Source organism: Mesoplodon densirostris, chromosome 1, assembly GCF_025265405.1.
Source record: "Mesoplodon densirostris isolate mMesDen1 chromosome 1, mMesDen1 primary haplotype, whole genome shotgun sequence".
NCBI lineage: Eukaryota > Metazoa > Chordata > Mammalia > Artiodactyla > Ziphiidae > Mesoplodon > Mesoplodon densirostris.
This window is the reverse complement of record NC_082661.1, coordinates 47,918,875-47,932,266: the sequence shown is the minus strand read 5'-3', so window position 1 is coordinate 47,932,266 and position 13,392 is coordinate 47,918,875. Positions and strand designations below refer to the sequence as shown.

General features: G+C 40.8%; 1 protein-coding gene across 1 annotated transcript; it reads right to left on the bottom strand.

Annotated features, from left to right (window-relative positions):
• Nucleotides 1-6,093: 6,093 nt before the first annotated feature.
• LOC132503599 (germ cell-less protein-like 1) lies at nt 6,094-11,465 on the bottom strand. The gene is made up of 2 exons (XM_060120220.1): nt 10,624-11,465; nt 6,094-7,029 (listed from the first exon to the last, which is right to left on the bottom strand). The coding sequence occupies exons 1-2, from the start codon at nt 11,463-11,465 to the stop codon at nt 6,282-6,284; spliced, it is 1,590 nt and encodes a 529-aa protein (XP_059976203.1). The 3' UTR covers nt 6,094-6,281.
• Nucleotides 11,466-13,392: the final 1,927 nt, after the last annotated feature.

The window sequence follows — 13,392 nt, the reverse complement described above, 5'->3', positions numbered from 1 at the left end:
TGAGTTGGGAATCAGCCTTGCTGCAGTGCTGGCCAAGTAGGCTTGTGCCAGCTTTTGGGTCCCTAGGTGTTTGAGTCACTCAAGGGTAATTTTTTATGTTGAACCATATGAAATACTTGTCTTTGACCTACAAAAATATCAGTTTCAACTTAATATGGTTTAACTTAGTATTTGGAATGAAAAAATGAGGGAAAAATCACAGCAGGGAATCTGAGTCAAAGTCTTTTGCCAGTGGCCAAAAACAAGGAAACCAAGTATCACACCAGGATTAAGGGCCTTAAAACTGGTCCCCAACTCAGAGATACAACTCATGATTGGTAGCTGATGCAATTGAACTGGAGCAGGCCAGGCATGAAGTGAGCAAAGTCCCAAGGAACAGCTACAGATTCTTAAAAGAGATATGTTTTCCCTTCTGGATTTCTAAAATTTTTAAATAACAAAAATTTTTAAAGTTTTTAATTAAAATGTATAAAATAAATTTCTCATGTGGAACTTTACATGGCAGATACTAATTGATGTAATGTATAACAATTTTGCAGCACAGATAGAAGTGAATCTTGCATAACACCTTCAATTATTACAGGGGAAAGAATATGGGTTTTGTTTTTAGGAAGACCTGGGTTTAAATCCCAACTCTATTCACTATTTAGGGGATCCAGAGAAATTGTTTAATCTCTCAGAAAATAGAGATGATAAAATCTTCATCACAAGTTTGTTGTGAAGAAACATTAGATAAAATACAAAACTAACAGTATCTGGCATATAAGAGAGGCTGTTTCCTTTTCTCATGTCAGCATACCCTCTTCACTTTTTTTCCCCTGATACATCAGACTCCTGCTGCAAAAAGGATTTCACTCTCAAGGTGTAACATTTAGCAAGGAGACTGTTTACAAAGGTGCATGTGGGTTACAGGAGGTGATGTTCCCAGAGACTGCCAGTAACAGGGCAGCTTTCTCACCCCTAGGCTTGAGTAAGGGGTGGGAACTGTTACCAAAATCTGGGGAGAGCTGTATCCATGAGAGGGCTCCCAACAGAAGGCTTTTCTTTCTTTTTATTTATTTATTTATTTATTTATTTTATTTACTTTTGGCTGCGTTGGGTCTTCGTTGCTGCATGCGGGTTGTGGCGAGGGGGGGGCCACACTGTCCCCCACTTCGTTGCAGTGCATGGGCTTCTCATCATGGTGGCTTCTCTTGTTGCGGAGCACAGGCTCTAGGCACATGGGCTCAGTAGTTGTGACTTGCAGGCTCTAGAGCGCAGGCTCAGTAGTTGTGGCACATGGTCTTAGTTGCTCTGTGGCATGTGGGATCTTCCCAGACCAGGGCTCGAACCCATCCCTTGCATTCGCAGGCGGATTCCTAACCACTGCACCACCAGGGAAGCCCCCAGAAGCCTTTTCAAAAGAAACAGAACTATGGCAGGGAAGGAGCCACAGTCATAAGTTTAAGTCTTTGGTCCATTTTGAGTTTGTTTGTTTTTTTTCTTGGCCACATCATGCAGAATCCTGATTCCCTGACCAGGGATCAAACCCACGCCCTGGGCAGTGGAAGCATGGAGTCTTAACCACTGGACTGCTAGGGAAGTCCCTTGAGTTATTTTTTGTATATGGTGTAAAGTAAGGGTTCAACTTCATTCTTTTGCATGTATTCAGTTTTCCTAATACCAAATGGCAGTTTTCCCAATACCAAAAGACTGTTCGTTCCTCATTGAATGGTTTTGACACCCTTGTTAAAAATCAGTTGACCATATATGTGAGGGTTTATTTCTGGGCTCTCTATTCTATTCTGTTGGTCTATACCTCTGTCCTTATGCCAATACCATGCTATTCTGATTACTGTAGCTTTCTACTAAGTTTTGAAATCAACAGGTATGAGTCCTCTAACTTTGTTCTTCTTTTTCAAGATTGTTTTGCCTTTGTGGTGTCCCTTGAGATTCCATATAAATCTTAGGATGGGTTTTTCTATTTCTACAAAAAAAGTCATTGCAATTTTGATAGGGATTGCTTTGAGTCTGTAGATTGCTTTGGGTAGTATTGTTATCTTAGCAATATTAAGTCTTCCGATCCATGTACATAGAATACATTTCCATTTACCTATGTCTTCCATAATTTCTTTCAACAATTTTGTGTAGTTTTTAGTGTACAAGTCTTTTGTAGTTTTTTCATGTACAAGACTTTAATGAAATTTATTTTGAAGTATTTTATTCTACTTCACATTATTGTAAATTGCATTGTTTTCTTTCTTTTAAAAAAAAAATTTATTTATTTATTTATTTTTGGCTGTGTTGGGTCTTCGTTGCTGTGCATGGGCTTTCTCTAGTTGCAGTGAGCAGGGGCTACTCTTTGGTGCAGTGTGTGGGCTTCTCATTGTTGTGGCTTCTTTTGTTGAGGAGTATGGGCTCTAGGTGCACAGGCTTCAGTAGTTGTGGCACGTGGGCTCAGTAGTTGTGGCTTGCGGGCTCTAGAGCTCAGGCTCAGTAGTTGTGGCACATAGGCTTAGTTGCTCTGCAGCATGTGGGATCTTCCCGGGGCTTGAACCTGTGTCCCCTGCATTGGCAGGTGGATTCTTAACCACTGAACCACCAGGGAAGCCCCTGCATTGTTTTCTTAATTCCTTTCGTATTGCTCATTGTTAGCATATAGAAATGCAACTGACTTATGATGTGTGTTCATTTTCTATCCTGCCACTTTGCTAAATTTGCTTAATAACTGTAACAGTTATTCTGTACAATTCTTAGGGTTTTCTACTTTAGAGAAGGAAAAAGTTTTTCCTCAACCCTCTTGGGTTTCAATTAAACTAACAAAAACAGATTAACAGGAGAAAAGCATATATAAATTCATTTAGTATAAGTTTTATGTGATACAGGAGATTTTATAAGGAAATAAATACCCAGTTAGACTTGAGTATATTTATACTAGGTTTAATCAAGAGTGGACAGTCATGGAGGAAAAGGATAGTTTAAGGCATATGAGGTAATTGTAGTAAACTGGAGGAAACTTAGCAAGGCCTCTTTGTTAGGATTCTTCCTGGCATCCTTTGGTCTTCAGAGATTAAGATACTCTTTTCTCCAGGTATAGGAAGGGCAAATTTGAGAGTTTTATGATCTGTTTCAGGGGAGAAGGGCAAGGGGGTAAAGGTCTGAGTGACCTTGCTTCTGCTGTTTTCTCAAAATCCTTCAGCTTCCATATGCCACAGTGCCATATTTTGGGGTAGTGTATCCAGAACCCCATCACTATATATAAGGTCATGTCATCTGCAGAGATAGTTTTACGTCTTCCTTTCCATTTTGGATGCCTTTTATTTCTTTTTATTGCCTAATTACTCTGTCTAGAACTTCTATTATTATGGTGAACAGAAGTGGCAAGAGTGGATATGCTTGTCTTGTTCCTGATCTTGGGGGAAAGCTTTCAGTGTTTCATCATTGAGTATGTTTTTAGCTGTGAGTTTTTCATGCATGACCTTTATTATGTTAAGGACACACATTCTTCTTGAGTGTTTTCTATGTGCCAAGCATTTCTAAGTGCTCTGCATGTATTATCTCATTAATTGTACATAACCCTGTGAAATAGGGGTTATTGTCCTTTTTTCAGATGAGAAAACTGAGGCACAAAAAATTTGTTCTCTCCATAAGTGAAGTTTTTGCATGTAGTTTTTATTCTTACACAAAGCATGTTGTATTTTTATTAAAATAGTGAGTTATTAGGATATATTAAGCATTAATTCTAAAACAAATTTTGTAGCATCACGAATCACACTATATTGTGAATTTAGATCACACAATCATTTATTAGGTGGTGGTTTACTGCAGTCCAGTGCTAAGCTCATGATTACTCTGTACTCTGAGTACTTAGTACACAATTGTGCACTGTTGTGGTTCTTAAATACTCATTGCTTTATCAGTATTTATTAATTGTCTAATATATGCAAAAATGATAATTTTTTCCAGATAGAACAGTATTATCACTTTGCAACATAAAATAGTTCAGTTAAATTGTCTAAGAATTCACCATTGCTTAGTTGTTAAGAACCAGCACCCTGGAGCCAGATGGTCTGGATTCAAGTACTGGCTCTATTATTTGTGAGCTGTGTGACCTTGAGCAAGTTATTTACCCTCCCTGTGCCTCAGTTTCTTTACCTTAAAATGAGGAGTAATGCAGACAAACCTAAATTTTGTACAATGGGGACATTCTACAAAATGACTGGCCAGTACTTTCCAAAAGTATCAAGGTCATGAAAGGAAAATTTAAAAAATAACAAGACTAAGGAACCATCCCAGATTAAAGGAGACTAAAGAGACACAACAACCGAATGCAATGTGAGCTGTTAGGTGGGATGCTGGGGCAGGAAAAGGCATTAGAGGGACAAATAATAGTTGGCTATATGAATATACCAGCTCTCTCCTTCCCCCCAGAGAGAGAGAATTCTGAGGAGTGTGTTTTGCGGTGCCTTCCAAAGACTCCCTACGGGAGAAGGCTCCAGTCACTCACTGTGATAGCTTGATTCTTAATACGTCCTTTATTGGCTGCTGCCTTCCATTCTCTGTTTCCTCACTCCCTGCCCAGTGTTCACTCTACCTCCCCAATAAACTACCTGCTCTAAAGTCCTTGTTGCAAGGTCAGCTCCTAAGGGAATTGAAACTAGGACATTTCATTCCACTGATATAAAGCACAAAAATAGCTAGAATTAATCTATGCTATTAGAAGTCTGGGTAGAGCTGGATGGGGACAGAAGTGGGGCTCCTGGGGTGTTTGTAATATTCTGTTTCTTGATCTAAGTACTGGTTATATGACTTTGTTCCATTTGTGAAAATTAGCTGAACTGTATAGCTACAATAGGTGCTCTTTTCTGTAGGTATATTATAATCCCCCCCCCAAAACAATAATAATTCTGTTAGTTTTGGCAGAGTGTTTTTGGTTTTTGTTTTTTTTTTTCAGTGAAGGAATGGTAAAAATTCTTACTCATTGGCTTGGCAATGAACACAGGGATAATACATTTATATTAGCTAAAACAACAAATCATTTTTATAATTATTTTTCTGGTTCACATATGGTCAGTAAATGAGAAGAAGCAAAGGCCAAAGAGATGAGAACTTGGGCCCGGATGGCAAAGGAGAAGACAAGAAAAAGAAGATAAAGATGGCATAGTATTCACAGATCAGGAAAGAGATAAAAGGAAGCAAGAGACAACAATAAAAGATAGAAACACAGATGTTTTTATCTCCATAGGGTCAGAATAGGTTATAAAGCTTCCTCTCCGGGAAGACAAATATCATGTGATGTCAATTAAATGCGGAATATAAAATCAAAGACAAAACCAAGCAAGCAAACAACACTCCTCCTCAAAATGAGCTCAGACATACAGAGAACAGATTGGTGGTTGCCACAGGCGGAGGGTGGGGGGTGTGAGAAATGGGTGAAGGAGGTCAAAAGGTACAGACTTCCAGTTATAAAATAAATAAGTCATGGGGATGTAATTTACAGCATGGTGACTATAATTAATAATACTTATTTTATATTTGAAGGTTGCCAAGAGAGTAATCTTAAAAGTTCTCATCACAAGGAAAAAAATCTGTAACTATGTGTAGTGATGGATGTTAAGTTGACCTGCTGTGGTGATCCATTTTGCAATATACACGAATATCAAATCATTATGTTGTACACCTGAAACTAATATAATGTGATATGTCGATTATGCCTCAAACAATTTTTTTATTTTATTTTTAATTTTTTTTCCATGAAAAAAAATTTAATGATTAAAAACATATATAGATTGGAAGAATATTCGACTAGGAGGAGGAATCATAAAGAGCAGTTGAAAAAATTAAAGGACAGTTTTAAACACACCAACTGAAACAGCATTTATAATTGGCCAAATTATTCCTTTAGCATTCTTTTAGCCAAATAAAAATAAAACTTACAGATGGATAATTGAGGTTCACTAACATTAGGTAGGATCAAAGTTCAAGCTAAAAATTAACTCTATATTTGGTTGCAGAGAAATGTGAAATTTACCTATGGCAATTTTCTACTGATGCCAAATTAAAAAGCATGAGTCGACATCTTTATAACAAACGGTTTGACAGATATTTTCTTGGCTTTAAAATGTTTTTTGATATATGCATAGAAATGTAATGAGGATAAGAATAGTCTTCTGTATTATCTGAACAGTTCATAAGGCCTTTGTCACTGTTAGTCACCTTAGATGTGAATATCTGCAGGGCCATTAAATTAAAGCTGGTCAAAAAAGTTTACAAAGTGCTACTGTTTCCAACGGATGAGATCCTCAGTTTTCTGGATTTTCTGGATGATGATTATTTTCAGTTCTTTTTTCTGGCGATATATACAGGAAGTTACAGCAGATATATAAAGGGAAGATCAGAAGCCTGCTGTCCAAGTTCATCACTACTTGTTCCTGGTCCTTTTCAAGTATAAGTATTTGATAGCCAGTTGTTCTACTACATATTAGTTTTCCACTACTATCAAAAGAAGCCAAACATAATCTAAATGCTATGCTCCTTCGAGGTTGTAAACTGACAGTTCCACTACATGGCTGATTCAATGTATTGCGTTTGAAAATGATGTATCGATTGGTGTAAGTTACAAGCAGGTCAAAGCCGAAGTTAAAACCTGTCCACCGCCAGCAGTATTCACCATCTTTGGCAAGCTTTCTACCACACCTCATGCTATTTCCCTCTAGCTCTTCTTTATTGATTTCTTGAGGCCCCACCTCACTGTCTTGTTCTGCCCGGAGCACAGCAAACCACTGCTGTTTATACACAGAACATAGCCATTCTGAAGGTACTAGAGAATCTTGTTCGATAATTCTCGCGGAGGCCAAATCACTGATAATATACTGTAACCTTAAATGTCTGAATACTGACACAGATGGTTTTCCTTGCTCAGTTTCAAGGAAGGTCATACCTTCATAATCTTTTCTCCTCTTAGAAAACCAGACATCTGTTTCAGTCAAAAGCTGGTTTAAAGATCCATTCCAGGAAGGCACAAGTTGAAGGAACATCCACTTTTTTTTTCTTGGTATAAAGCCCTTTACACTTTCTTCTTTCTCCCTGAACCAGCACAAATAAAATAACGTGTACTGCTCAGAGAGGTGGTTTGATCATTTTGATCACTCCATTTCTAAAAGACAGTATTTCATATGAATTTTAACAAAAGGATATATCTACAAAACATGTTACTTCACTACCTCTACTTTTAACATACTTTGTGCACTTCTAAACATCTAGAAAGACTAGATGTTTCAAATAAGGACTTAAGTTTGTCCACTATATACACAGTAGTGTTGAATAAACTGCACACATGTAACAATGGTTAGATCTGAAAGTGTCTTCTACATAGGAACATTCTAATCTAGAACACTTCGTTTCTCCCAGTACCTCCTTTCTGCCATCCATCCAACATTGGGCAAGTACAGGCACAGGTGTCACTTAGATGTGATTTACAATTTCACTTCCAAAGGCCCTTTTCAGAAGACGGCATTTCAATGAATTTTAACACAAAGTGTACAAAATGTGTTAGTTTACTAACTCTACTTTTGTCATACATTGCATCCTCTTTAATATCTAGAGACTAGATATTATAAAATTGGGACCCATTGGTCCAGTATATACAAAATATATACAGTAAAGTTAAACAAAATGCATGTAACGTATAGAGCAATGGATAAGTTGAAATGTTCTAGTACCTGCTAGCAAAACATCTTTTGCAATCTTTCCCTCCCACCTCCCTAAACCCAATGAACAAGCACAGAGTATACTGTTCAGAGAGGAGGTTTAACAATTCCATTTCCAAAGACAGTATTTCCCATCAGTTTTTAAAAGCTATTTACAAGAAGCATTTATTCTACTAAAACTACTTTTAAATACATCGAGCACTTCTAAACATCTAGAAAGAATAGATATTTCATATAAGAGCTTACTTGTCCACTATGTACACAGCACTGTTAAATAAAATTGCACACATGTAACAATGGTTATAATCTGAGGTATCTTCTTCTAAATATGACCATTTTGGCCTGAACCATTTCCTCCCTCACTTCCTTCTCTCCACCGCCAATCCAGTGGACAAGTACATGCATGTGTAATGCTTAGAGGTGGTTGAACAAATTCATATCCAAAAGTCATTTACAGGAGACAAGCATTCCTATGAATTTCAATAAAGTATACAAAATGTGCTAATTTTACTACTTTGTCATACACTGGCAACCTAGACTAGATGTTGCAAAACTAGGACTCAATTTGTCCATTATATACACTACATACACAGCAAAACAAAATGAACATACAAAAAATGGTTTTGTCTGAAAATGTCCAGGTATGAACACACTAGCATATTACCTTTTGCAATTCTTTCCCTCCCTCCTCCAAACCACTGAACAAGTATAAACAATAGTATACTGCTCAGAGAGGTGGTTTAACATTTAACATTCCCAAAGACTACTTCCTGTGAATTTTAGCAAAAAGATATTTACAAAGTGATATTTTACTACCTCTACATTTAACATACGTTGGGCACTTCTAAACATCTAGATGGACTAGATGTTTCAAATAAGGACTTAATTTGTCCACTATATACAGAGCAGTACTGAATGAACTGCACACATGTTACAGTTACAATCTGAGAGTGTCTTCAAAATACCAGCATTCTAGCCATTCTAAGACCAACCCCCTTCTCTCTCTCCCCCCTCCACCAACCCAGAGGGCTATCATGCTCAAATTTTCAGAAGACAATCTTTCCTAGAAATTTTAACAAAAAATGTACAAAATGTATTATTTACTAACTCTATTTTTGTCATACACTGGCAACCTCTTTAACATCTAGAAAGACTAGGTGTTGTAAATTAGGACTCATTTGTCCATTATATACACTATATACACAGCAAAGTGAAACAAAATGCAGGAACATAAAAAAGACAATGGTTAATCTTGCCTCACTATAAACACACTGGCACAGAGCTCTTTGCACTTCCTTCTCCTCCCCCCGACCTTGAACCAGTGCACAAACAAACACAGTGCATACTGCGTACTGTTCAAAAAGGTGGTTTGGCCACCCCTGCCCCCCCAAAACAACATTTCATACGAATTTTAACAAAAAGATATTTACAAAATGTCTTTTTACTACCTCTACTTTGAACATGTATCAGGCACTTTAGAACATCTAGAAAGACTAGATATTTCAAAAAAGTACTTATTGTCAACTACATATACAGTAGTAAGGAGTAAAATGCACACACAAAACAATGATTCTAATATGCAAATGTCTTCTAACTGTGACCAGTCTGGCACAGAACCTTTTCTTCCTCCTCAGCGTCTTGCATTCCATGTCCTCTAACCCACTGAACAAACGTGGACCTCTGTGGCTCCTGATGTCCTCCTCTAGAGGTGGTCAAACAACTCCATTTCGAAAAGTCATTTCCAGAAGACATTTCTTTTTTTTTTTTTTTTTGCCGTACGCGGGCCTCTCACTGTTGTGGCCTCTCCCGTTGCGGAGCACAGGCTCCGGATGCGCAGGCTCAGCGGCCATGGCTCACGGGCCCAGCCGCTCCGAGGCATATGGGATCCTCCCAGACCGGGGCACGAACCCGTATCCCCTGCGTCGGCAGGCGGACTCTCAACCACTGCGCCACCAGGGAGGCCCTAGAAGACATTTCTTTTCTACGGTTTTTTTTAAAGAAACAAATGGGCATTTACAAGACATGTGACTTAAACTCTATCATACGTCGGCAACCTCTTCACATCTAGGCCTATATGTAGCAAAAAGTTTTCTTTCGAAAGGTTGGGGGGAAAGTTGAGAGCAGCTTTTTCATATTATATACACAGGCCTTCTATAAACGGCCAGTAAATCTTCCCAAAGGGTGGCTGGCACTTCCTATTGGCCGCATGTGGTATGTTATTCTACCATTTCTATCTTCCGACATCGAGGTCTGGTAGAACGACGACCAACCGCCCGATGACCCGCGAACGTTCCAACCGTCGTCGACCAGGGCTCCGCTCACCTTCCGGGCCCGTTAAGACCTTTGTCATTCGTTGTCCGGACGAGGTGAGGTCTCGTCCAACTGGGGCAGAGAGGTCACCTCAGGTCCCGGATCCGCGCGGGCTCCAAGGCCTAAGGGTGGCTGAGCTGGCGTCCCCGTAGACGCCCCTTCCCGGGCCCTCGAGGCTCTAACGGCCCTCCGCGGCTTTCCACTGGCCGCCATTCTTCTCGCCCTGCCACGCCCGATGCCCAAAGGCGCCACGTCCTCGGTGGCCTGCCGGGGGCTTCGCCTAACCCCTGCAGCGTGGGGTCAAGAGACCCGGCGGTGGGCGGGATCTGGGCTCCGAGGGGCCGCTGCCATTAGGTCGCGGAGGTGGGGGTGGAGGAGCAGTTCGTTGCTGCTTCCAGGCTCGGGCCCTGTCAGTTGGCGGCTGCGGCGAGGGCTCTGGGGCTCGGCAAGACGCAGCCTGAGCCTGTCCCGGGGGCCCCCCAGTTCACCTGCCGACTAGAGGCCGGAGGGTCTGGAGGGCCCCGGGCTAGAAGGCCGCGATCCGCTTCTTACCGCGCTCTCTGCCGGAACTGACTTGGCAGTTCTCTTTGCTGGCTAGAGAAGAGAGGTACCGGGGAACATCCACTTTTTAAGGGCTGTGTATACATCCATCTCCACTTGCATCACAAATAAGTTAGAGGAACCAATGAGTTGTTTCATGACATTTATACTGAGTTCTTTAAGAAGTTCAACATCCTGGTGAGTCACCAGATTGTTTAGAAGCCATTCAAGGCAATTTTTCTTTACAGAATCCAGTCCATAAGTCCCTGCTGATGTGTAATAGCCACATACGGTTTTCACATTAACTGTTTCCTTCATTGTCTCACCACACTGCTGTATTAAACCATCCAACTGCAGCATACAAGCTGCTGCCAAAATGGCAATAACTCGACTGGACTTTATTAAGACATCATCTTGATACAATGACCCAAATGCCACCTGCAGTGCTTCTATATCAATACTCTGGTCTGGAATCTCCAGTTCAATAATATTCATGGTGGACTCCTTCCATGAACCACTGAACATACTAGAAAAGTAGCCAGATTGACATAAATATATTTTGTGTAAGTTCCACTCCTCTCCTAGAGCACAAATCTTAATGTCACTGTTTTCACCATTTAAAAATAATGTTTGATAAACATATTTGGATGTACTCTTCAACTTTTTCCTTTGAGGGGTGTTTAAGAGTCGCTGCTGCTCGTCCCCTCCCTCCTCATCCTCGTCTGTCTCGGAATCGGGGTGACAGTAGCAGAAGGCCCCGCTGCTTCGCTTGCGCTTACAGCTGCCCAGACAGTAACAGAAGCCGTGGGCGGCCACGTCGCCCCCACTCTCCGGCCTCCGGGCCGAGCCCCCAGCCCCAGAACCCGGATCCTGCTGGGCTCGGGCTCGCCCCGGGTGGCTCAGCACTCGGCTGCTCAGAGAGCCCATGGGTCACGGCTCGCAGAGACTTCAGGGAGCGCACCTCAGGGAGCCCAACAAAAACGGCCTCCCGCCATGGCCCGCGCCTCTACGTAGCCCGTGTGCCTACACCGCTACCTTCTCACGAGCAACCGCGACCGTTCCGTTGGACGCTACCTCCTCCATCCTCCGTCACGCCCTCCGCGTCTCGCCGCGCAGCGCGCGCGGACCTCAGGACCTTGCCCCCTGACTTTAGCAATCACAATTTTTTTAAAAGACTCCTTTCCAAAGCTTAGAAGCACAGACATTCATAAAATGACCTCTATTTCTTACATTCAACAAAGAAAAATCCCTAAACTCTTTTCTTACATTCAGTAAAGAAAAATTTCATTGAAGAAAACTGCAGAGTCAGTCCCAGTTACAAAGGAAGTTCATCTCTTTTCGAAGCATCACGTTACCATCCTGTGGCCTTTTGCCAGAGGACTCAAGATTTATAGCCAAGGCAGAAAGGATATTTCCCACTGGCACCTGCCTGGTGGTTTAAGTGTTAAACCTAAGCCTCAGAGGAGAAAGTCCCCATTCTTGTTGCAGATTCTAATGAGAGACAAGGAGGGAGATATCTGAACCCGCTCTGTGAATTTTATTTTAGGTTGGACTGAGCAACAATATGCATATCAAAAAACAAGCAGATTGGCCTTCCCTGGTGGTGCAGTGGTTAAGAATCTGGCTGCCAATGCAGGGGACACGGGTTCGATCCCTGGCCCAGGAATATCCCACAAGTTGCGGAGCAACTAAGCCCGTGCGCCACAACTACTGAGCCTGTGCTCTAGAGCCCATGAGCCGCAACTACTGAGCCCATGTGCCACAACTACTGAAGCCCATTTGCCTACAGCCCGTGCTCTGCAACAAGAGAAGCCACGACAACGAGAAGCCCGCGCACCGCAACGAAGAGTAGCACCCCCCCACACAACTAGAGAAAGCCCGTGCACAGCAACAAAGACCCAATAGAGCCAAAAATAAACACAAATAAATTTATTAAAAAACAAAAAACCAAGCAGATTATCATGAGATTTCGAATTATTTGTCAGCTACTCCTTTAAGGTCCTCCCTACAGATATTAACCCTCCTTTTGTTTTTAAACAGGAGATTCCAGGTTGACATATATTTAAGTTAAATTGAACTCTTTAGTGCACTGACGCTAAAACATTATTGCAATACATTGTAAAAACAAGTTCAAATGTCATAGCATGTACATGAGTGCACACACACACACAAACCTACTTTGAGCCTGTGTCTGATATTTTCTACTCTCCTAAGTAAAGAACAAAACTTCTGCTGAGATTTTTTAAAAAGTGTAATTTAGGGATTTAAGATTATGCAATAAAAACAGTCTGAAAGTTACTCCCCTCCATGCTGTATCCTTATAAATGATACAACAGATAAAAGAAATAAATCGTTGACTTCATGTCTGGGCTTGAAGTCATGAAGGGGGATTGCTTGAGCGTACAGAAACAAACAATGTGGCCCCCCAAAGAAAGAAATTGATATGAAACCACGGGAGAAGCCAAGCCCCCAGGTAACCTAAGTTTACATCCACATAGGAATTCTGCTGAATCCTGAATCAGGTGGGAGAATTCTAAACCAGAAAATTAGTGTACAGTCAAGAAGTGCTAGTGTCCGAGGAATGCCACTGCCATGGAAGATAGATAAAAAACTATCTAAAAACTAGCAAATGGAAGATCTTATACATGGTCAATAGATCAATTAAAACAAATTCATTTAGTATCTTCAGCAACATAAAGCAAAATAAAACCAAAGAATTATGAAAAAGAACCAATTAGAAATCTTGAAAATTAAAGCCCAAATTGTTGAAAAGAAAAACCTCAAAAGATAGTCTGAGTAACAGAACAGACGCACTGTGTGAATTAGCAAGCTGGGGATTAAGTTTACGGGGTTT